This window comes from Cylas formicarius, unplaced genomic scaffold (assembly GCF_029955315.1).
Source record: "Cylas formicarius isolate icCylForm1 unplaced genomic scaffold, icCylForm1.1 PGA_scaffold_88__1_contigs__length_26287, whole genome shotgun sequence".
NCBI lineage: Eukaryota > Metazoa > Arthropoda > Insecta > Coleoptera > Brentidae > Cylas > Cylas formicarius.
Genome location: NW_026844359.1, coordinates 1479 through 26287, shown reverse-complemented (window position 1 = coordinate 26287; position 24809 = coordinate 1479). Strand labels below are relative to the sequence as shown.

The following is a 24809-nucleotide window of genomic DNA, read 5'->3' as shown; positions in this document are numbered from 1 at the left end:
AAAAAGGCAAACTGCAATTTTTTAGTACAAAAAATAAAACATATTTCGCGTTTTCCCCATAAAACGCACATTTTTGAAACAAATTTAAAAATTGTTTATTTTTTAAAAGCCAAAATTCCCTTTTCCATTCACTGTCATTTAAAAGATATTAAAAACACTCAATTTAAATCGGTTATTATGCAACGTAAAAAAGATGAGTATCATATTTTAAAAACAGGTAGAAACTAACCAAAAAAGTGATAACCCAAACTGAAACCCACAAGAAAAGACGCGCACTGTATAAAGGTAATTAAAATATAAAACTTACCAGTTGTAGGGTCGTAGGGAAATGGACATCGCACTTCTGTATTCATTGCACTGAATATAGTCTATAATACACATGCAACGTATTTATACACATGCACTCCTTCCATGGTTGAATTAAAAGTCGAAAGGTCTTCAACCCACAAGCACCAACGCCGATTTGAATAGACGCGATGTTGTCGCCAGACAACCGTGCAGATAGGAGTCTCAGGGTCAACACGCTTTCACACGGAACGCAACCGCTTCGGACGTTGGACGAACGTATGTTGCCGCAAAAGATCAAGGCCAACTTGCTTTCATTTTTTACAATCTCCGTATGGGATGTGGAATTTCATAACGCGCCGAGTCTAAATGTCGAGTTGTTTTGCTTGTTGAGAATAATAATTAATTGCCCCCTTTATATTTGCTCCGTGGGATTAACGTAATGGGAAAAATTTGTTGCAACGCATGTGGAGGTGTCTTCGTTTGTTAACTTTTAGAAAGTATTCTCGCACCGTATAAATACATCTCATTTTTCTCTGTTTTGTCAGTAGTTGTTTTTGGTATTATTCGTGCAACGTGGAAGCTAACTTAGTGGTTTGGTGTTCGTACAAAAAAGCAGTAAGTACCTTTTTTATTGTTTTATTTTAATTCTTTAACATTTGTTATTATTTTATAAAGGTCCTAAAGATCATCTTAGTACTCTCAACCCGTAACCGCAAATAGAATAGCAGCCAATCTTAAGCGTAAGTTTTTTTTATTTTTTTTATTTTGAGATAAAATAATTAATAATAATTTATAGATGGACTTAAGTCAACTGAATCAAACCTGTCTTGCAGAAGGTGATTTTGAGCAGCCGATTGTCAAACTGCATGAATTGCCGATAGGCGTTCCGTTTAAAATTACTAGAGCCAAAATTGTTAATACAAAATTTGGCAATTCCGTGTTGCTGCAATTAGAAAATTCCGTAGTATTTCTTCCTACTCGCGTGACAGAAGCTTTCCGTCCGAGACTAGAACACTTTGCGTCGGGGCAGTACAAACTGGTCTACGAGGGATCCAAAGATATTGGAAAGCCCAACTCTTTAAAGAAATTCAAAATAATTCAAAATTAATCAACATATTATACAGGGTAAGTCTTATTTACTGTTATATATTTAATAAACCACGATGCGCGTAAAGCAGATCATTCATAGAGCGCAAATCTTAATTTTAACCTTACAAAAATTAAAAAAGCATATTTCCGACAAGTTCACTCTTAGAGATAGTGATGTGTGGCTTAGGAGACTAAGTAAAAATATTGAATCTTGCAACCAAATCGTTTCTAACGAAAAGGATTTATCTATTGGGTTAAAAAGAAAATTACAAACTACAATTCAACATCTGAAAGCTATTAGAAAAATTATTCTTAATTATCAACATAAGCATTTTGGATTGGGATTACAAAGTAGTAGCCGCGAGACAAACACAAATGAAATGGTTGTATGGGAATCGGTAGCGTCGTGTTTCCAGGGAAGAGTTCAGACTGGTGTCATAATTAATTTACTTCATAAAGATTTAATTCAATTTTTAAACGATTCTCGTCCAATATTTCAACAAAAAATTAGTCAAATTTTAAAGAAATTTTTATTGCTGAAAGTAAATACCACATTTTGCGGTGAATTTATTAAGGCAAAAAATGATGTCCAAGGCGAAGTTGATGTTAAATATCTGAGTACCGGAAATGCTGTAGTTGATTTAGGAACAGAATTGAATGATTGGTTTGTTGAAAATGTGCAAGATAAAATTTTAAATCAAATGTCAGAGTTTCAGGAACGTGATTCCGGGTGGGCTTTAAATAATATTATTTATTTAGAGATTAACATTAATAAATTTGAAATGGGTAACGGATCATCCTTCGTTGTGCGACATTGACCAAATTATGATTATCGAGCGGGCTATACGAGGTGGAATTTCGGTGTGTGTTGGTAGATATGCGGAGGCCAACAATAAATATATGCCCAACTACGATTCATCCAGGGATGATTCCTATATCATGTACTTTGACGTCAATAACCTCTATGGCAAGGCCATGTGCGAGCCTCTTCCTTACGGAGGATTCGACTGGATGTCTCATCAAGAGATTGATTCATTTACTGTCATGAACATTCCAGATGAATCTTCCCAAGGATATATCCTAGAGGTAGACCTGGAATACCCGCAGAAATTACATGACACACATAGAGATTTTCCATTTTGTGCCGAACATCGAGTGCCCCCCAATTCAAAGTTACCAAAACTAATGACTACTTTGTATAATAAAGAAAAATACGTCATACACTATCGCAATTTAAAACAGGCTCTCAAAAACGGTCTCGTACTAAAGAAAATTCACAAAATATTAAAATTTAACCAATCTCGTTGGTTGAAATGTTATATCGATCATAATAATAAATTAAGAACCCAAGCAAAGACAAAATTTGGTATAAATTTATACAAATTGTTTAATAATGCCGCTTACGGTAAAACAATGGAAAACATTCGCAAGCATCGTATTGTTAAATTTGTTAAAGCGTGGGATGGTCGCTACGGTGCGAAAAATTTAATTTCTAGTCCTAGATTTCACAGTAGAACCATACTTGATAACAATTTGTTGCTTATAGAATTAAAAAAATCGGAACTTTGCTTTAATAAGCCACTTTATATTGGAATGTCCATATTGGATTTGTCGAAAACGACCATGTACGAGTTTCATTATAATTACATGCTTCCAAATTTGGGTCCCGAAAAATGTAAAATTCAATACATGGATACGGACAGTTTCATTTATAATATCAAATGTTATGACGCATATGAAAGCGTTATTAAGGCCGATTTAACAAAAATTTGACACGTCTGATTATCCTAATGACAATCCCTATAATATACCGCAAATCAACAAAAAGGTTTTGGGGTTGATGAAGGATGAGACTAATGGCACCATCATTAGTCATTATGCGGGGTTAAGGTCGAAAATGTATACTTTCAAAATTTTAACGGGTTCGGTAGTTAAAAAGTCAAAGGGTATTCAGTACAATATTGTAAAAAATAAAATTTCATTTGATGACTACGTAGAATGCTTAACAAATTTTAGGGAAAAGTACGCCACTCAACGAACCATTCGTTCATACACTCACAATGTATTTAGCATCGAACAAACAAAAGTTGCCTTGAGTCCTTTAGACGATAAACGTTATCTTTTGCCGAATTCATATGAAACGCTTCCGTGGGGACATTATAAAGTGCCGTAATTATTTTTTAATATATTTTTGTTACAGATTATGGTCAAACAACTTACATTAGAAAGCCTTTGTATTATAACAATTTGCGAAAATATTAGGTGTAGTGCTGATTTTTTGCTTGAGTCACCTTTGCCTTGGAAACTAACGATACTAATATTTAAATATTATTCGAAATATAGATGGAAGTACCTTAAACAATTAGCGCTCCAGTCTGATGGCAATTCTTTATTAAATTTAGAATTCATTCTGTTGAATAAGAGATTTGGATCGTCTTACAGAAATAGCATTTTGGCAACTCCAACCATTGATTTTGACGGAGAATCCGCTTACTGTTTATGGGTCAGTTATTACAGGATAAAATATTCGGAAATTTTAGTTTGTAAATCTTGTCACTTTATATTTCAACTAGTTAAAAAATTTAAAAAGAAAAATTTTAGACTTTTATTGGATCACTATCATTTACAGCTGGATATAAATAATTTGAATGATGTATATCACGATAAACAATTTTGGTGTCAAAGCTGCTTTGAAGAAGTTTTGTTCACTGTAGAAACTGAAGATGAATGTAATTTAATGCTTCACGATGAGAGGAAATATGGAAAAAAGTTACGCTTTTCTGATAGTCCATTGAACTATTAATACTGTGGTTTTATTATAACATATGTAACTGTAGATAAGACTTTTATGTATTGATTGTATTCCATTGTATTGCAACAAGAATAAACATGTATATATTTAGACGCTATTTTCTTTTTTACCACCACCACAACACCGCATAATAATTACACAGAAGTTTGTAATTGTATAATTTATTTATTATATACATTATTACTATTTTACAATTTCGTTAAATGCTAAATTATTAAATTGTTCTAGTTTTCTTTTGCACTCTTGAGCTTGCATCCGCGCCACTTGCAAGTCTGTATTAAAAAGCGCAATTTGTGTTTCAATTTCGTTGATATTGCACTCTAATCCCGACAACTGAGACGCCAAGTTTCTTTTTAAATTGAATGCCTCACAAATGACACTTTTTTCTCTACCGTCCGTGAACACTTCGAGCCAATCAGCGGATGACGTTGGAGCTGCAAACGCTTCACTTGTGGTAGTTTTCTTCTTCTTCTTGCGGGATACGACCGACGCACTTTGTTTTCGTTTGGTCGCAGATTTTTTGGTTTGTTGCTCTACAGGAACGAAGCTGGACGGGAGCACTTCTGATGAAGGAAATTGCAACTCGAAATTTTCCAATAAATTATACAATTCGTTGGATGTCACAATTTTCTCTTGAGCCATCATATACACGTATTTATGTCAGAACTTCTAAATCGAGACTAAATTTATTTCAAAACGTCTACGTTGTCTACCCACGAATCGTGCGACTTATCCAATCCCAACCAGCGCACGAGAACCATATTGCCTCGTCTGCGCAACACCTTTTCGACGAGATATAAGTCCGGGTTAACTGTCTTCTGCAATTCTTCTTCATAAAATCCGCCCATTATGGGTTTACCCTGCATATCTTGAAGCAAATACGTTACGGGGTTAGTAACCCGTACTTTAACAATTTTAAACAATTCCGTGGTCCAATTCGGTGTATAACCTTTGTTGAAAACGTGCTTGACTTTGCTGATTCTAACGATGTCGCCGACTTTAAGTTTACGAGGACCGAATATTTTTATGCTACTATACGCGGTTTTCAAAATTCTCTTTTCGTTGCTCTTACTCACATCGATGGGTTTCGTACCCGTCGTTCTATGTTTTGTGTTATTGTATTCATCAACGATAGAGGCGAGCACATCGATCCATTTGTACGTCCCGCGTAAAGAAAAATGTCGAAACAATTTCTCTTTGAGGGTACGTATCACCCGTTCGACAATTGAGGCCTTTTTTATGCTATACGTACTATAGTGGTTAATTTTATGCTTATCCACAAGTTTCAGAAACGTGTCGTTGTAAAATTCTTTACCGAGATCCGTTTGCAAGTTTTGAGGGTGCCGTCCGTCCTTGAGAATTTTGGAAAACGCCTTGGCGACTTCGACCCCGGTTTTGGTTTTCAACGGGCGACACCATACATATTTTGAGAAACAGTCTATCACAACCAGCACGAATTTAAAATTTCTGTTTTGTTTGCTGTAGCGATCTAATTGGGCCAGATCCGCTTGCCACAGGTCATCCATCCCTCGTATTATAGTCCGGCGGCGAGCATAATTTCTGCGTGCCGGCTTGTGCAGTTCTCGAACCAGTTGTACCTTCTCTTTATTCATAATGTGTGTTCGGTTGCGATGGAGGATTTAAAACCCTTTGTTTCAATACCTTCATTATATTCTCATTTTCGTTCGTAAGTCGCTCCATTTTGGTTACAATATCATGAAATTGCTGTGACAAAACGGCGACTTTTGTCATGTGCTTTTCCAAATCTTTCTTTGCGCTCATTTCGCTTAGCTTTTGGTGGAAAACTTCGCGAAACTGCATAATTTCATTTTCGAGTGTAGTGCTACTCATTTTCAGTTGTTCTTCAAGACGCGAGAATTTAGTTTTGTCTTCAATTTGTAATCTTTTCGTGTACGCTTCGAGTTTCTGTCCAATAATCTTTCTCAATGCAATTTTTAATAAATTACTTGTCTCATCCACATATTTTTTGTTAGCCACGTCACCGTCGTCGCTAGGCGTTTGGACATTGCAAATTTTTAAATTGTTCATATTGACGTTTCCGTCTGGCATATAGTCGAGGGCGCTTCTAATCACAGTATTAGTGAAGGGTCGTCGCAGCGCGCTAGAACGTCCAAACTTGTCCAGACTCATCGTTAAACTAACGTATAAAACCTGATTCTTTTAGCTCTTCAACGATTGAAACTATTTCGTTATCATGAGACGTGTTGCCTGCGTGTTTCGACGCGATTAGTAATTTCAGACGCTCTACGAGTTCATTGACGTCGTCCCAGTATACATATTCAGTAGGAGCGTCATTATAACGCATATTATAACCTTGACCGCTGTACGAGTACGAACGCGACTGAGATTTTATTAAGGGTCGGATGACCTTGGTATATTTTGGTACAGTCGATGCGCCTTTCAAACGTCCGATCGCGTCCCTGTGCACCTGGGTAGCCTCCATTATTTTTTTATATTGTGCCAAATCGTCTTTTGTGTATGCTATGGGATCTTTCAAAAACACCAAATTATACAAGCCGCGGGTACCGGAATATCTCTCGCCGTCTACAATAATATCGCCAGATCCTTGATGAAAATCCAGCGATTTATTGCCGAGAAACCATTTGGATGATATTTTGTCGTAAACGGGTCCGTAAACAATATCGGTGTCGGGCGATTTTACCCATAAATTTTGAATATATGAATGGGAAATTTCTGGATATTGTTCCAGGTATGATTGAAGGGATGCGTTGGCCACGCTCGATGTGTCAAACACATCATCTTCCTCCTCATCGATATTTTGCATCTCAACGCTCTTATTGGGATCCGGCGTTTCCTGAATTTCTTCCATAGGCAAAAATGATACGTTAACCTTATTTTTTGTTTCTTCGTTCGGTTCCTTTTTGTGTTCCCGCTTGACACCTCGACGTTCAGTTTTTATTTCTGCCGGTGACGGTGATAGCTTTATTTTTGCTATACGTTCTAGCGGCTCGCTGACGGGTTTGAAAAGCTTCCGAATTGACGCATCCTCTTCGCTCTTACCCAATTTTAATGTTAAATACTTCTTTCGAATAGATCTAGACAACTCGTTTACTTTTTTTTTTAGCGCCGCGTCGGCGATGTCGGCGGACGTCGCCTTCATGACTGTTTCTATCGACAATTAAATATCGACTTTTATATATTTATCGAAACCCTTGCGGTAGCGTCCGTTTTTTACGTCGAAATCTTTGACAATTATCAAACAGCCGTACTTTTCTTTCCAGCACTCGGAACAAATTTGTTTAAACGTGTCGTATGAAACGTCGGGTGAGACATGTTCATCATAAACGTGACGTAAATTCATGTCATCCTGTTTAAACAACGCGACAATATTGCAATTGTCACGTATCAATTGCTTGGGTACCTTGGAGTATGTCTGACAGAGATAAATAGCGTCGATGGCCTTGTGTCGGCACATCGAAAAATACTCGCGAATTTTATCTTGCTTGTCGCACGCCACGTCGTCGAAAATAAACAGAGAATTCTCTTTCGCATCGCTGGGGTCGATTATCGAGTCTCTTTCACTGTAGGGATAATATCCAACTCCTTTGACATTGCTCAATACGCGAGATAACAGTTGATATTTTGGTTGATACAACGACTTTGAGTAGACGTAAACATTTTCGAAACTTGCCCCGTTGGGGTTAAAGAGTAGCGCTAACATGGTGTTGGTTTTGCCGCAACCGCTAGGTCCGCAAAACACCGCCCTAAATGAATTGGGTAGCAGTTGACCGTGTTTGCTTTTGTTAAAGAAACCATCTCCGCAAACCAAATCTAAATTATCGATGGGGAGCTTGAGTTTCTGCTGCACCACCCGCATGACTACAATGTTTATTCGAGACACCTCGTATATATATATACGACACAAGCAATTTCCTTTAATTAGTATGTTATGCTTCGCGTCCGGAAGTGGTCTCGTTAACACGCTTATTAACAAGTTACCTTTTGAAGTACACATTCCGGGTTACCAGTTTTGCGGTCCCGGTACAAAATTGGAAAAACGCTTGAACCGAGGCGATAGCGGGGTGAATCCTTTGGACGCTGCGTGTAAGGTACACGACATTGCCTATTCGCAAAACAAATCGTTAGACGAACGTCATAAAGCGGATAAAGAATTGGAAACGCGTGCGTGGCAGCGAGTAAAATCTAAAGACGCAAAGTTTGGTGAAAAAGCTGCCGCATTCTTTGTCACCGCGACTATGAAAACTAAACGTAAGCTCGGTATGGGTCAACAACGGCGTCCCTCTGTTTCGTTTCGACAGGGTGTCGTGAAAAAGGTTCGCAATGCATTAAAGAAGAAACAATTGTTTCATATCGATAACCCTAAAATGCTTAGAAGATCGGCACTGGAAGCGCTTCGAGCTGGCAGAGCCGCTGTAAGAAAAGCGGGAGGACGTAAAAAAATTATGGTACCTAGAATTATACCGTTCGAATCAAAATCGGGCGGTATTTTACCACTTTTACCGTTATTAGGAGCGCTAGGGGCTTTAGGTTCGCTCTCGGGCGGAGCCGCTGCTATCGCTAAAACTGTCATCGATGCGAAAAACGCACGAAAGAAACTCGAAGAGGCCAACCGCCATAACCGAGCTATGGAAGAGATTGGAAAAAAGGGATCGGGTCTATTCTTGAAAAAGAGTCCGCGCGGCGGATTCGGTCTTTATCTGAAGAAACAAAAAAACTCCCAATAAAGCTACCCAGAAGGGCTCTATACGACGTCGATTTAATATCTCTGGCGCGCAAATTAAAAATTCCTCACTTCAGGGGTGTTTTTATGCGAGATAGTTTACCCCGTCGAATCAGATCGCAAGAATGCGGAATCGTAAATTTGGATGTTCGTCGAAATAGAGGAACCCACTGGGTAGCATACAAAAAGAGGAAGGGAAACGATGTTGAGTATTTTGACAGTTTCGGTAACCTTAAACCACCCGCAGAACTTGTTAAATATTTCGGCAACAGCGCCAATATCTACTATAATCACGATAGATATCAAAAGTTTACGCAATACAATTGCGGTCATTTGTGTTTGCAATTTCTCTATAAAAAGGACTGAAATCGCGGACCTATAAGCAGTCAACATGTCGATCATATTTACGTTAAAAGGGAACACGTCGACATTATCCATCGACTTTGTCAATCCGCTGCAGTTGGATGAAGATGTAGAGTACGGTTTAGCGCTGATTGGATTCCACTCTTACAACAACATTCCCAACATAGATAAGGGTTCGAATAAATTTTACTACTTCGATGGTAACAATAAAGAAAACGTAATTGAAATTCCGACCGGGTCCTATGAAATTAGCGACATTGAAACCTACATTAACGAACATCTGCCAAAAAATAAGGAAGAGAAGAATACGATCCCAAAGTTAATAGAGGAGATATCAATCAAACCCAACAATAATACGATAAAGTGTGAAATCTACAGCCCCGTATACGGGGTAAACTTTAAACAACACTCGGACAGTATCGGAAAATTATTGGGGTTTTCACAGAAAATTTTGGAGCCCAATATTATGCATTCCTCAGATTTACCCGTGGATATAATAAAAGTGCGAACGATACATGTAGATAGTAACATAACGTCTGGAGCGTTCTACAACGACAGACCTTCGCACACAATTTACGAGTTTGCCTTGTCCGTCGATCCGGGGTACGCCATCGACGAAACTCCTAAATATCTAACGTACTTGCCAGTAAACAAACGACAAATCTACAACATTACCCTACAGGTTCTGGATCAAAACTTTGAGTTGGTTAATTTCCGAGGTGAAGAAATCATCATTAGATTGGAACTTAAAAAATTAACGTAATGTTGATTTTCAACTCAATCGGAGACGCTGGTGAATATAAAAAAGCGAACATCCAAACGGTAGGGTTAGTAACAAAACCGAGGCGTATCCGTAAAGGTCGTCTTACATTGAGCAACAAACAATTTCTCCGATCACTGGGCTACGATGTTATCGAATCAAATATTCGACATACACAGAAAGCCAAAATTTGATGAATCTATCCAGCGCGTGGAGACCCGCACCTATCATCCCTTTGTGAAATCTTTTTTGAACAACGACACCATTGAGATCACGATCAATCAAGGAGATGCCTGGCTGCTTATGTACGACGCTGCTATTTGCATTAAGGGATCGCTGAAACGTCTCACGGGAACCGACCAAGTGCAATTTGTAAACAATGCAGGAGCATTTTTTTTTGAAACTATATCGTACGAGCTGAATGGGAAAGAAGTGGATAGCGTGCGTGATCCGGGTATAGTTAGTACGATTAGAGGTTATCTATGTTACTCGAAAGATGACTCATCGCATCTAGATATTTCCGGCTGGAATTTCCCTGAAAATGCGATTCACGATACAGAAAATGGACATTTTAGCATGCGAATCCCGTTACGACACTTTTTAAACATATTTAATGATTATAATATGATAACTTGTGGAAAACAAACCATAAGATTGGTAAGAGCCAGACATGACAAAAATTGTATGATAATTAAACCAATGGGCGGTGTTGCGGCCAGTGCAATTAAAACAACGGCGGAATTAAAAATTGATAGTGTCGATCTTAGGGTCAAGCACATATTTCCAAACGACGAAATCAAATTGGCTCTGCTGAAATCGATTAGATTAGATCAACCCATATTGATACCCTATAGACGATGGGAACTTCATGAATATCCTACCCTAACCGCGGGCTCTACCAAAGAAATTTGGTCTGTCAAGACGTGCGCGGCTATCGAAAGCCCCCGATACGTAATAGTCGCTTTTCAAACAAATCGCAAAGACAACGAAGCGAAAAATGCGACGCTTTTCGATCACGTCGACGTAACGGATATAAGATTAACACTAAACGGAGAATATTACCCTCACGAACGTTTACGATTAGATTTTGAAAAGAATGACTTCGTGGAAGCGCATCACAATTACACGGATTTCTACCCCAGTTATAAGGGATGTGAGGAAAAAACTGCGTTGCTTGACTATATGGCTTTCAAAAACTGCGCGATTTTCGTCATTGACTGTTCTCGAAGAAACGACAGTGTAAAATCCAGCACTGTCGACGTAAAGTTAGACATCGAAGCAAAAAAGGGATTTCCCGCGAATACACGTGCCTATTGCATCATCATTCACGATTGTATCGTGGAACAACTACCGCTCAGCGAGATTGTTCGAAATCTAACATAAATACCGCCGGAGGAACCTAATCTTAACCAGTCATATTAAAAATGCGCATCGTTGCGGTAGATATTCAAGGCTTCCAGTTAGAAGATGGATTTGTCGTTAAAGAAATGGCTGTCTACAATGGATGTCAAATTAGTCATTACGTTTTGAAACCGCCGCGTGAATATTGCACGTTGACCGGTGCAGAAAAAAGAACGGTACGCTGGCTCGAACAATATCATCACGGTCTCAAATACAGTTCTGGTTTTGTTCAATATTCCGACATTGATACGTTGATCGGACTACTGATAGAAAATGCTGACTTGATATACGTGAGAGGAAGATCAAAAATGGAATTTTTAATGTCGAAAATGGATCAGGAGGATGTCGCATGCAGAGTCATTAACGTGGAGAAATTCGATGATGATAATTGGTTGAATCCGCCGAAATTTCAACCGGATCACGCCCATTGCATGTTTCACTCCGGAGGAAGACTGCGCATGTGCGCGTTGAGAAATTCTGCCCTTTTATATAATTGGTTGTATTCAAGGATCCCTGTATGAAATAAAACTTTCTTTATTTAAATAAGACTTTTTATTTCAATCCAAAAAAATTAATAATACATTTACACGTAAAAATAAAGCACGCTAATGCTATGATATGAATACAAACTGCGAAACTGTAATCTATTGAAGTATAATTCTTTTTTCGTTCCATTTCTCGAGTAATATTCTGCGTCATCTCACGCAAAATAGCGACTAAAAGCGTTTGGTTCATCACTTCTCTTTGTTATTTTACCTATAAAAGATTAGCTAGGAACCGAATACATTTTAGTATTTTACTGACCTTGAACGAGATGAGAGTCTTGTTGCTATGCTACGCTGTCTTTACTACCTGTTCGGACGTGTCGACGATAGTCGCCGCGCTGCCCGAGGAAGGTGTGATTGAATATTTACAAAAATTCGGATTCCTTTCACCCAACGACAACGAATCTTTAACGCAGATCAATGCGTCGAGTTTGCAACGTGCCCTAATGGATTTTCAGGATTTCTATAATTTACCGGTGGATGGTACTCTTAATAACGAAACCGTCGAACTAATAAATAAACCCCGATGTGGTGTAATAGAAAATGCCTTCACGACTGTTTCGCGATGGCAGAAAACGTATTTAAATTGGTATATTCAAGTACCGCCCAGTCACTATCAAGAGTTAAAAGTGCTGGCAACCGAGGTTTTTAAAATATGGAGTGATGAATCAAATTTAAATTTTTTCTTAAATTACTCAGAGCCGGATATAATGATTTTGATGTCTGACAAATATACTACCCACAGACAAAGCATAAGATGTAAAGGGAACGAATCCTGTCCTTTTGCTTTTGACGGAAGGGGTAACATATTAGGACATGCATTTTTTCCAAATCAACAACAAGAGTGCGTGGAAGTTCATTTGGATAAATCCGAAGATTGGTACTACGGTTTAGAAGTGCCTGCGCCCGGAGGAAAAACGAGCTTGTTTACTGTGTTGTTCCACGAAATTGGACATACGTTGGGTTTGGCGCACAGTAACGATCGCAATGCCATTATGTACCCTTGGTATAGCTTAAATTCTAAGACATTGTCATACGACGATGTTGCAGGTCTTCAACGTTTATATGGTAAAAAAACCACAACCACCGTCCGCGTAACAACTCCGACCACAACAACATCAACTACCACTACTACCACAACTACGAAACCTCCGATAGGGAAAAACGAAACAAAAGTACCAGATTTGTGTCACGTAAATCCATCCATATTTTTGGTTACGTCTAACCATCATATGTATCTATTTTACGACAAATGGGTTTGGATAATAAGATTAGGTGATAAAGTCTACATGGAACCTAAAATGATATCAGATTATGTCCCTATTTACGCTCCTATTTCGCATATCTACCAGAGACCCAACGGACAACTTTTGGTAGTCACCGGTGATTCGTTTTATTTACTTCACTTCCCGAGTTTCACGGTAGTGGGCGACCGACAAAGCGTCCAGCGACTGGGTGTGCCTGCGGGTAAAACAGTGAACGCTATTTTTAATACGTATGGCGGTCGAACGTATATATTTTACGGTAAACGCTACTATGCAGAAATAGACGAGTGTTCTTTGAGTGCGAGTGAACACGGTTTTACTACGGAACTGTTTCCGGGTCTGCCCGACGATTTGTCGGGCGCGTTTCGATACACCAACGGACATTTGTATTTTTTCAAAGAGAAAACGTATTACGAATACAACGAATTTTTGAATAAATTAACGAGAGTCGGTGAAATAGACTTGAGTCTTGTCGCAATTAATTGTCCCACAGAGAGTGTCTTTAAACAAATTAGGGATTTGTTAAGAAAGTTATCGATCTTTCACAACAATGAATAAGAAGTTAGTTTTCTTCGACGATTTTAGAAGCTTGGATACCGAACAACTTGAATTGATTCCTGTGCAACATTTCTTGGAGCATGTGAGACCGCACGATTTGTTAAATATGTGGCATAAGTTACCAGTACGACATCGCAACAATTTTGAATTGCAAACTCATTTGCCCTGCTTTGTTCACTATAACAGACCGGACAGCAAAATGCATATCGACGGCCCGGCACCTCCCCAGAATAAATGTCATTATTGTTTGAGTGTTATAAAAGCAGTTACCGAGATCTAGGATAGATTCATTCGGGCTAGAAACATGGTTTTGTTAAGTGCTCACTTTGTTTTGTTGTCGGCTGTGGTACAAAACGTTTTCTATATACATAAACCTAAGGATGTGATTGAAGCGTTCGTTTGTTTCAAAAATCATAATAATCGGTGCATTTGGCCCGATACGTGGACGCGTATGCAACTCGCTCAGGTCAACGGAATCGACAAGCTACAAACTTTTAGCGTGACATTGTCGAATAACACTACCGCAGATAAGCCGTATTTAAATTACAAGGTACGTTTCGTTTTCGCGAACCGGAGCTACGAAGACCACGGCGAATGGCAAACGATCGCTATCAAGAATTCCAATAACACCAGCGGCGGCGTTAACGACATTTGCGGTAACGAATACAACATCTCGGCAGATCGAAAAACTATTTTAATCCCGCTATATGTAACTACGTGCGCTTGTTTGCTTCTTTTGGCAAAATGCTTATTCAAATTGACTAAATGTAAATATCTCTCTTAATTACACCGATAGTGGGGGGTTGTTGATATATAAGTACATTTGAATTTGATACCGAAGTCAGTCTGTTTGTCACAATGTGTAACAAAGTGGTCACTATCGATGAAAACACGATTTTCGAAATAAAGAATTCAGGTGTCCGTTTCATCTTCAAGAACAAGCACATAGATTTTCAAGTCCAGGATTTTTGGGATTTTTTGTTCTTTCTGGAGGACGAGGTGGGAGAAATCATGTTCTGGAACGACATAACAGTCTACATCGGGAGCAGTATCGAGGTGACCTATTCGAACGAAGAAGAGAGCTGTGAGTTGATACTGAAACAGGATCATGGCGACGAAATTATCCTCGACCGCGATGAAGTAGAAAATCTCATGGACCAGAAACACCGCTTGTACGAAGCATTACGTTGTCTACATATGAGCTAATAAATATTTACTATTGTATCTATAGTTTTTCTTTTATTAAACCGTGATTATTGAGACACTCTGTATAAGTCACTCGACTTGTTTACCGACGACCCGATCCACCGCGTCACCGCGCCACACCGTCTCCGCGCCGCACCGTCACCGCCCTCTACCGGGGGGGCCTACGACGGTCGGAGCGCGCGACATCTAGCAGCGACGGGCGGAACCGGGGCAAAACAGGACGCTACACAAGCTGGCGACACAAGCGCGCGACATCTAGCAGCGACGGGCGGAACCGGGGCAAAACAGGACGCTACACAAGCTGGGTGGGGGGCGGAGCGCACTCTGGTAGACAGGGGGGACACTAGGACGCCACGCGCGGGGGGCCCCCGCTGCGGGGGGGTTAGGAAATTGAGGTTATGTACGGTTTCTGTTGCTTATATCGGCACTATACATCTACCTTATTCCTTTTGAGCAGCTCCTGCATTAGCGAAGGTACAAAGATACCGTTCGAACATTACTGTCCTACGTTTTTGAGACTTGAAAAATGATATTCTGATTTACACCTTCTGAGTTACGATAACGTGTATTATTTTGCTCCTGAAATATAGTCGTGTTCTGATTGTTTAAAGCTGTTAAAAGGCTAAAACAGGACACTCCATGCTTAGGGGGCATCTTTACTTGCTAGACATTGGAGACGACCCGGAGTGCAGGTGGTGCATGGAAGGGGAGGAGACCTCGTATCATTTGCTCACCGAGTGCCCTGCTTTGACATGGGCAAGATTTGGAGTCTTCGGAACAGCCATGATCGATCTGGATTCTGCACGGTATTGGGCTAAAGGAGTTGCGGCATTCTGGACGCCCTCTAGCGCGGTCTGGGGGCACAACGAGCCCATCTGGTGGCTTAAGTGGCTTAAATACCAATAAACACCCCACATTTTGTATCTATAACATAGAAACAGCTATTTAACCAAACCCGTTTATATTTTGAGGCTAAAACTATTTTTTGCTTTTTAGATGTCTCTGATTTAAAGCAATAATTTCGTTTGTCGGATACTTATTTTTCGTCCAGTTGTATGATGGTTTTGTTCAGACCTTAAATGGTGTTTTTCTCAGAAAAATATTGTTATTTGGTTTTCTTCGTTCTGTGCACTTTATAATAATGAGCACGTTTCGTTTCAGGACAAACGCTATAGCCGAACTTCTACAAAATCGCAGGGGCCGTCTGAAAAGGAAAAGAGACCGCCGCAATGTCCGAGGGCTTAAAATTTGCGGCCACCCTTTGTTTCCTCGTTTCGGCTACCCTCTCGTCGACCCAAGGTAAGTCAGACGTTTCGCATCTCGACAGCTATGCGGTCTCCTCCTGCCCCCGGAGGTATTCGAAGTTCGGGCAAAGTTTTCCGGGTGTCTGTTTAAAGTAAATAACGTAAAACGTCCTGTTTGTGTGACGCGCGCGCGGAGAAGATGAATTTCGAAAAGTTTACCGGGGACATTTAAATTTCGTTTGAAATGTGTTATTGTCGCGGTGCATTGTCTTACTTTAACGCCCCTCGGTGAGAAGTTAAATTGACACGCGTCATTTAATATCCGCCGGTGGTTTGGGGTGAGGCAATTCTTTGGCCTTTGGGCGTTTCTCTACTACTTAGTCTGGCATAAAATAAGACAAGTTTAATTTATAAATATAATACAAGTTATCCAAATTCGAAAGTTGGAACTTCTATATTGTAAACATTCTATTTTTTTCCTTTTATGGTTTAAACCATATATTGTTTCGGTATAAATCTTTGGAAGTTACTAGAATTTGAAAATGGGAACGTTGGAACTTCTCCTGTATCTTGTAAAATTTCTAAGTTTTTTTTTTTCGTGCGCTGATATTTATTTACGTATTTAGGTATTTAATTTATGTTTAATTATTATTGCTGTTGGAGATGCATCAGTGAGCTGTGATCTAGGATCAGCCGTTGTTACCGGATATGCGTAGTCCATTATTTTAAGCAAAAAAGCATAATGATTGTGAATGTGATTGTCAAGTGTAAGAACTCTGATTTTTCACTTACACGACTAAAGAGACCTCGGATTCTTGAACAACAAAGTCAGACGACCGAATGAAACCTCCACGCATTAAAATAATCTTACTGAAGACGGCGGCGACAAAAGACCGTCCATTATAAATCGATATTTCCTTTCTCTATTTCCCGATCGCGGCGTCACCTCGAATCACGCAACGTTTCAACCCTCGTCTTCGTCCCCTCTTCGCCCACAATCGGACCTTTGAAAAACAGGCCGGTCCAGCGTGTCCGTCGCTCGGTTAGCGATTCGACCCTGTCGCTGGCCCCGGCCCATAAATAATTCCCGCCAAAAAAAGGGGAGCACCGCGCCATCGCCGCCGTCGCCCCTCGACGGACCCGGGGATGCTTATCGAAGCACTTTCCGGCTCTCTCACCTGGGGGAATTCTTAGTCGTCCGCGTCGATGGAAGAGCCCGTAGCCGTTCGAGGGCTGACCCCGGCCATAAAATATCGGGGGAGAAGGTTTTTTTTTTATTTTTCACCAGGCGACTTCGGCGGTTCGTGGGGGCAGCGGTTTGGGGAGGTCATCTGCGAAAAATCGAACTCGTAGGAAAATTCCCCCACAACTGATACAGATTTTCGGGCAATTCTGATGTAAAAAAACACTTATTCAATATTGCATATTGTGCTTTTAAAAGTATATTTGGATAATGACTTTTATGAGATTACTTCGGTGATAAATCATTTTACTCTTTATTTTTATTATCTTAGTTGCTTAAATGAGGTATAAATGTAAATAAATAAAAACACATTTCTCTCGAAGAGAGTGACGATGACGAAACCACCACAGTGGATACATCAGCAAATGCCGATGAGATTCCAAGATAACACCTTTTGAAAGCTTTTGGTCTGTAAACAACAAGTCGGGATTCAACTTATCGCTGAAGCTCAAAATGCTGCTGGTTTGATGATGAAGACTACATTTATTTGTCAATTATTAAACTAAGTTGCGAAATATCACAAAATTGTGATTCTTCTGTTGGCAACAAACAAATGAATGAAGTATTCTACTGTAAAATAATAACATTTCAACAGCAAAGTTGATTGACAACTAAGATATTTATAAGTACAGATAAGGGGTGTTTTTTTTCTATGTATAGAACTTTAAGTTGCAATAAAACAACGATGGATTATTCGATTGACCAGAGATTGCTTTTTCCAACATTTGTGGCCGTATATCGGCAATAACACGGCGAATGTTGTCTTCCAAATGGTCAAGCGTTTGTAGACCAATAGACCAATGACTTTTATAGCCCCACAGCAAGTAGTCTAGCGGTGTTAAATCACAAGATCTTGGAGGCCAATTCACAGGTCCAAAACGTGCAATTAAGCGCGGTCACCAAACGTATCTTTCAACAAATCGATTGTGACACGAGCTGTGTGACATGTTGCGCCGTCTTGTTGAAACCACATTTCCCGGACATCATGATTATTCAATTCAGGAATGAAAGAGTTAGTAATCATAGCTCTATACCGATCACCATTGACTGTAACTTTCTGGCCATCATCGTTTTCGAAGAAGTACGGAACCAATGATTCCACCAGCCCATAAAGCGCACCAAACAGTCAGTTTTTCTGGATGTAACGGTGTTTCGACATACACTTGAGGATTAGCTTCGCTCCAAATGCGGCACTTTTGTTTGTTGACGTAGCCATTCAACCTGAAGTGCGCTTCATCGCTAAACAAAATTCGCTTATGAAAATCGGCAACAACGGCAATCTCGTTTTGGACCCATGCTCGGTGGCGGATGGACTCATTCGGGTCTTCCTCAATGCTACGCTCTACAGCAGCAATAACTTCTTCTGTACGCACCGTACGGCGTCTCTGGGGATGCGAGTTATCAATAAGAGTAAACGTGGTGCGAAAACCATCGTTAATCGAATTAACTGCTCTGATGGACCATTTTGTCGACAATAAAATGGACGTAGTGCGCGATACCATTATTTTCGAAATAAAGTTGCACTATTTGCAAGCGTTGTTCAGGCGTGAGTCTATTCATGATGAATTGCCAAACCAAACTGAGAATAAATCACTTGACAGCTGTGAAATCGGTCGCCATCTTGAACAGTAATGCCAACTTAAAGTTCTATATATCGAAAAAAAACCCCCATTATATGCAGAAAGTCGTCGTCTATTGCAAGCAGGGTAGGCCTGTTGAGGATAAGACCGACGTCCTCAAGAAGAATTTCAAATTTGATGCTAGGAAGACCTGAACGGGGGTTTTTCTCATCAATAACTGACGAGGAAGACCTACTTTAAAATAATTATTTTTGAAAATTATATTAGACAATAGTCGGCTAGGGGCAAAAAACATGGTAACACAGGATTCCTTGTCGAATACCTTTTAAGAATTTAACAAATGCCAATTAATTTTAACAAGCGTTATTTCCTTCACCAGACAGGAAGAAAACATTTTCTCTCCATCTCCTACAGTGCCAGCAAACCAAAAGAAATTGATGACTTTTTCGCCAAAAAAAAAAAGGAAAGACAGGTTACTGCTCGCGGGTGGTGCACCGAAAGCGGTGAAAGTTGAAGCCCCCCGCCCCAACCTACACGTTCGCAAGTATGAAACATGTATTAAACAAACTAATTTAACTAGCCGCGGCTCGTCTGGGGGGTGCCGGGCTCGGACCCGATGTTAGTTTATAATTCTCAAATAACCGGCAACCGCATTTAGTTTATTCAAACTTCGGAAAATTACATTTTAGCCCCGGCGCGCTTCCCGCCAGCGGCGTGCGGTCTACTATTCAAACGCTTTTAAAACTTCGTTACTTGTCTCGCCTTAAACGGTCTTACATTTTCACTTCAGGGGTCTTACACGGACTAAGGGGACAGATAAGCTGGGAGTCATCGTGGTGAAGTGTCATTGTCTGCAGTTTAAGTCGCCATACGAGCCGTTATGATTCATAGTAATAATATCATCCAATGTGTCTCTAAGTAGTTTCGTTGAGATTTTGGTATCAGAAAAATAAAATGCCTGAACTCCTACGTTTTAAGCCTTTCTTGTTCTTCTTTAGAGTTTTTGATTCAAGAGCTAGCACTGAGCCTCCATTTTAGGACTCCATATGCGATCCATGTCATAGCCACTCGTCTGGATCCTGCTGTCATGATATTTTGGGATGAAGTGTCCTGATTCCCTTCATTAAAACCTTTCCTGTTTCTCCTGTTTTTCCTTTCTCACTTTCTTATTGCCTTGACAAGGGCGGCGTATCGGTATAAAGTATCTAATACCTACCTAATTTCATAATAATTCCTTTATATTGTTTTTTTTTTCGAATGTATTTTTTTTCTGACCTACATTGTGAGGCCATGATCAGATAGATAAATATATTTTGAAAGCATGAAAAGCATTAAACACAACAGATTTGAACATTACTATGTTTTGGTTAGTTAGTGCTCAATCTTTGCTAAAAATTCGTACCCGCAGTTCTTGTTTGTGCTGGCCACGCTCAAAGAACAAGGGGGCCTGATCAAAATCTTGTTGTGTCATCTTGGTGTTGGGTATTTTTAAAATTAAATTGTCTGGTTCTCCTAAAACTAACCTGTTTTTGCTCTACCTTTCATTATATACGATTCAATGAATCACGGGGAAAAGAGAAATGAGTTGTTTGTTACCACGAAGAATTTTTGGCCCATACGTAGTGATTGATGCAATCTAACATTTCATTTCGTATTCCTCTTTTATTCTTCTGCTTTGGTGTTTTTGGAAATTGTATTTATTCATGTTTAATCTCTCTTCGCAATAAGGTTTTTAATTTCTGCAGTAATCTTTTTCGCAGAGTCTCTTCCCTTACGGTTCAAACGCCTTTATACTAGACCAACGCTTCTGACAGATCGAGTACGCCAATGACCATATGCGCACACACAAGTAAACACGTACAGCTATACATTCGCTAATAAATATTGAATATATGATGTTTCGCAAACAAAACATGGAACTCGATGACTGGCCGATTCGGCTAGGGTGATGGTGGTTTCGCCCGGAGACTGGACTAACAGACTGGCGGGGGTTTGTGGGGGATGCGGGAAGGGGACCTACAAAACCGATATTTCGTTTGACAGACGTATTTGCCGGACTCTTGCGTGTTTGCTGTAGATTCGCATCGAAGGCGGCGTCATTCCGCCGATTTTTGATAATAATAAATTGGTCTGGATAGTTGATCTAGGGTTTTCGCTTATCAGCACGACACGATCAATTAAAATTAAAAGTTTGGCGGACGCGCCGGAGTAGGAACGCAACCAGGTCGACGCTTTCGCGTATTGCTGGTGGTATACGCAAATGTTTGACATTTCAATAAGAATTTAAGAGATGACTTATGTTAAGAAATAAGGTATTTGATGAAAAAAATGTTACTTAATAACTTTCAATACGAAATGTAGATAATTTCGTGTTTATGAAATTTACGAAAAATTGTAGTAACTAGTTTCCTGCCTCGTAGCATTCGACTGTGTAAAACATGAAAAACGAATTGAAGTTTTAAAAGGAATTGGGTGAGATAAAGGAGAGATAGAATTGTTTCTGATCTCTACTGGAACCAATCGGCAAAAGTCGGATTTGAAATCACAGCTTCGGAATACAGCTATAACACAAGGAGTCAGATGCTATATTATCTCCGCTCTTTTTTAAATTTTATTCTGAGGCGATATTTAAAAAAGCTCTATATGACATCGCACGTGTAATAAAGATAAACAGGGCACTAATTGACAATATTAAATATGCAGACGATAATTTTTTTTTCAAAGACATTTGCGCAGGCTCCTGCAATACTATTTTACAAATCTTCTGGATTCTTCCTGCATCGGTTGTTGTTGAGTCGAACTTGCTAAAGTTCCACCAATCATCCCTGTTGGCTTCTTCAGAGCTTCAACTGAAACTGGCTCGCAATTTTCTCTGTACTTGCTTACATATTGTTTGAGGAGGGCGGAGCTAAATGAGTCTAATAATTTCCACATTAAAGATATTAGCGTTCCGTCACAAAACAAACTTCACCACACTCTTGCAATAGCAATGAGTTCGAAAGCAATCCCACACTTGTCACTGTTGTCCTTCCTTACAAAAGTTCTTAAGAACCATAATGTCAAAACCGGATTTACCACTTGTCCAAAGTAACATAAAATTTTATAAAATTGAACTGAGGTGGCTTTTACTTGATGAAAAATCCATTTATCAAAATAAATAAGAACTAAAAATTCAGATTTTCACGAAATTATATATTATGACATGACGTTTCGACAACACCGTGTCTTTATCAAATGTCACATTTGTTTACTAGTTTTGTTTGTACCCTTTGCATTCAATGACAGGTTTTGGCAGTCCTGAATACTATCAATTTTTCAGAAGAACTTTAGGTCGTCAGCGTGTAACAAGCAATTAACATCAACACATTCGGCAAAGTCATTAATAAAAACATTCGATAGAAGGGGGTCTAAATTGCTGCCTGGAGGAACACCGGATATCCACCAAATAGATGATTAGATGATAACCCGTAATCATTTAACTTAGAAATATGTATCCCATGATCAATTTCGTCAAACGCCTTCGAAAAATCGGTATAGACAACATCAGATTGAGATCGCAAGTCTAGATTCCCAGCTATAACTTGGGTGATACTTGCCAGATTAGTGATGGTAGACCGCCCTTTCATCAAACCATGTTGCTTTGATGTTATACTGTTTCTTAGATGATTGTATTATCTAAGTAATGAAATGGGACGAAAATTACTGATATCTAAATTGTCACCTTGTTTGTAAATGAGTCTAACTCTGCATAACTTCCAGATATCGTAGTCATTAGAACTGTAAGTGGTAGAGCAAGGACATTCGCACAGTCCCTTGAAACAATTGCCGGAATGCAATCAGGTCCCGACGTTATCTTATTTTTTGTTTTGCTTAAGAGTCACTAGCACCTCACATTCTTGAGAAGACCTTGGATATTATCGTTATTATTAAATGTAAAATCTGAAGAATAGTTAGCAGAGTAAGATTTAGCGAATAAATCAGCAAAAGCATTTAAAATGTCAGTAGGACATTATGAGTAGCAAGAATAATTAATAGGCACGTGCATAAAACAAAATAATTGATGTGCTGCATTTTATACAATGAAATATCCTATATTTAGGTCATAAAATACAATGTAAAAGCCTCATTATAGGGAACAGAATTCATATCTCAAAGACCTCAGGCTCATCAATTGATATTTTTAAAGCAGTCTTCTCTCGTTTGTATCAATTCTCGTGTGCTTCCGTCATTGGTTTCCCAAGAGCAGTTGAGATGCTGAAGACCACCATTGTGATACCATGTTTTAGGTGGTCGTCCAGGTGGTGGTGGTATTTGGTTTTTCTTGTTTTGCAATCTTATCTAGATGATCATTTGGTATTCTGTCTAGTCTCACACCCTACTCTTATTTCTCCACTTCTCTTCCGGTCAACTAACGTATATATCATTGATCTTAGTGCTCGCTCTCGCACTCGTTTTCCTCAACTCCGGTAGTAAAAAAAAAGTCTTCGTATCGCCCGGGAAAAAAATCGGCAATCAATCAACGCGCAAGGTGTGTGCCGGGAGGGTGTTGGGGAGATTGGGGAGAAGGTGAGCGCCGGTCGCCAGGCTATCCCGGTCACCGTCAAATATCCCTAAAAATTCATTGGCTTTTCCGACGACGCTGTTTGTTTAAGGTTTAGGGCCCGTTTACTATGGAAATTGGAAAGGAATTGTGTTTGTATTTGTTTAATTCTTATGGAAGACTGCCGAGGATGCCGGCCTGAATTATTCATGGATTTCGCCTCTTTTTTTGCTTTTTGGTCCATTTGTCCATTAAATGGCGACGCGGTGTCGGAAATTGCAGTTTAGGGGATTACGAACGGGCACCGTAGATTACCAAAAAAAAATTGACCCTTTGATGTGCCCACGCGCCAGCCAGAGAGTGAGAGACTCGGTGAGGTAAACAGGTATTTTTTTTTTAAATTAGCTCTTAAATAAGCACGACTTTCCAAAAAAATTTTTGTAAAATTCAAGAATATTATACCAGAATTTTTCTATCCTATAAAAGAAATGGGACGTAGATGGTTTCTCGCACGCTGTACATTCCCGTATTGATCGGTCCACGTACTTAATACGCATCGTTGGCCGTAATTGGACGTGAATGATACTTCAGAGGTCTATTCTTCCGACCGATGGGAAAAATATAAGGCCCTGTTAATTGGATAATGGTCGACGCTCGATCCCGTCACGACCTTTGCGGTGTTGCCGAAATTGATAAAAGCTCGAACCTGGTAAAAGCTTGTCGTCGACACGTGCCGAGCCTTCCGGAAAAAAAATCCCTATGAGCGCAATTATCAGTCAGTGTCCCGGGCAGCGTCGCTGACCGAAGCGGCAACCTCGCAAATTTGCCGACGACCGAAATTAATTGATACAGATGTCTTCTGTTCCTTGCAGCGACGTTTCTGGATCGAAAATCGGCTACCTCAAGTAGGGACTGTTTTAGGAAGTTTTATAAAAGGCACGCTAATATGAATTAATATAACAGTGTAATAAAAAAAAATCCCTAGTATTAAAATATAACGCACGGTACAGTTCTTGTCGGCTAACATATTAAATACGTCCCTGGTTCTCGTTCTGAAAAGAATGGTCCCTTCCACCTCACAACAAGTCATTCCGAAGTCAAAACTATAAAAATAAATAAAATCGGTATATGCTTGGGCGAACTTTACTGGTTAAATGTTATTGTCTGTCGGAAAATTTTGAAGAAACGGTAA

General features: G+C 39.5%; 1 protein-coding gene across 3 annotated transcripts; it reads left to right on the top strand.

The window, feature by feature from the left end:
* The first annotated feature begins 551 nt into the window (after window positions 1-551).
* Window positions 552-3417, top strand: LOC132705774 (uncharacterized). 3 transcript variants are annotated; one of them, XM_060676629.1, is made up of 3 exons: window positions 552-903; window positions 964-1028; window positions 1122-3417. In XM_060676629.1, the coding sequence occupies exon 3, from the start codon at window positions 2203-2205 to the stop codon at window positions 3148-3150; it is 948 nt and encodes a 315-aa protein (XP_060532612.1). In that variant the 5' UTR covers window positions 552-903; window positions 964-1028; window positions 1122-2202; the 3' UTR covers window positions 3151-3417. The 3 variants fall into 3 exon arrangements, with proteins under 3 accessions (XP_060532612.1, XP_060532610.1, XP_060532611.1); XM_060676627.1 differs by having other exon boundaries at window positions 1085-3417; XM_060676628.1 differs by having other exon boundaries at window positions 552-1028.
* Window positions 3418-24809: the final 21392 nt, after the last annotated feature.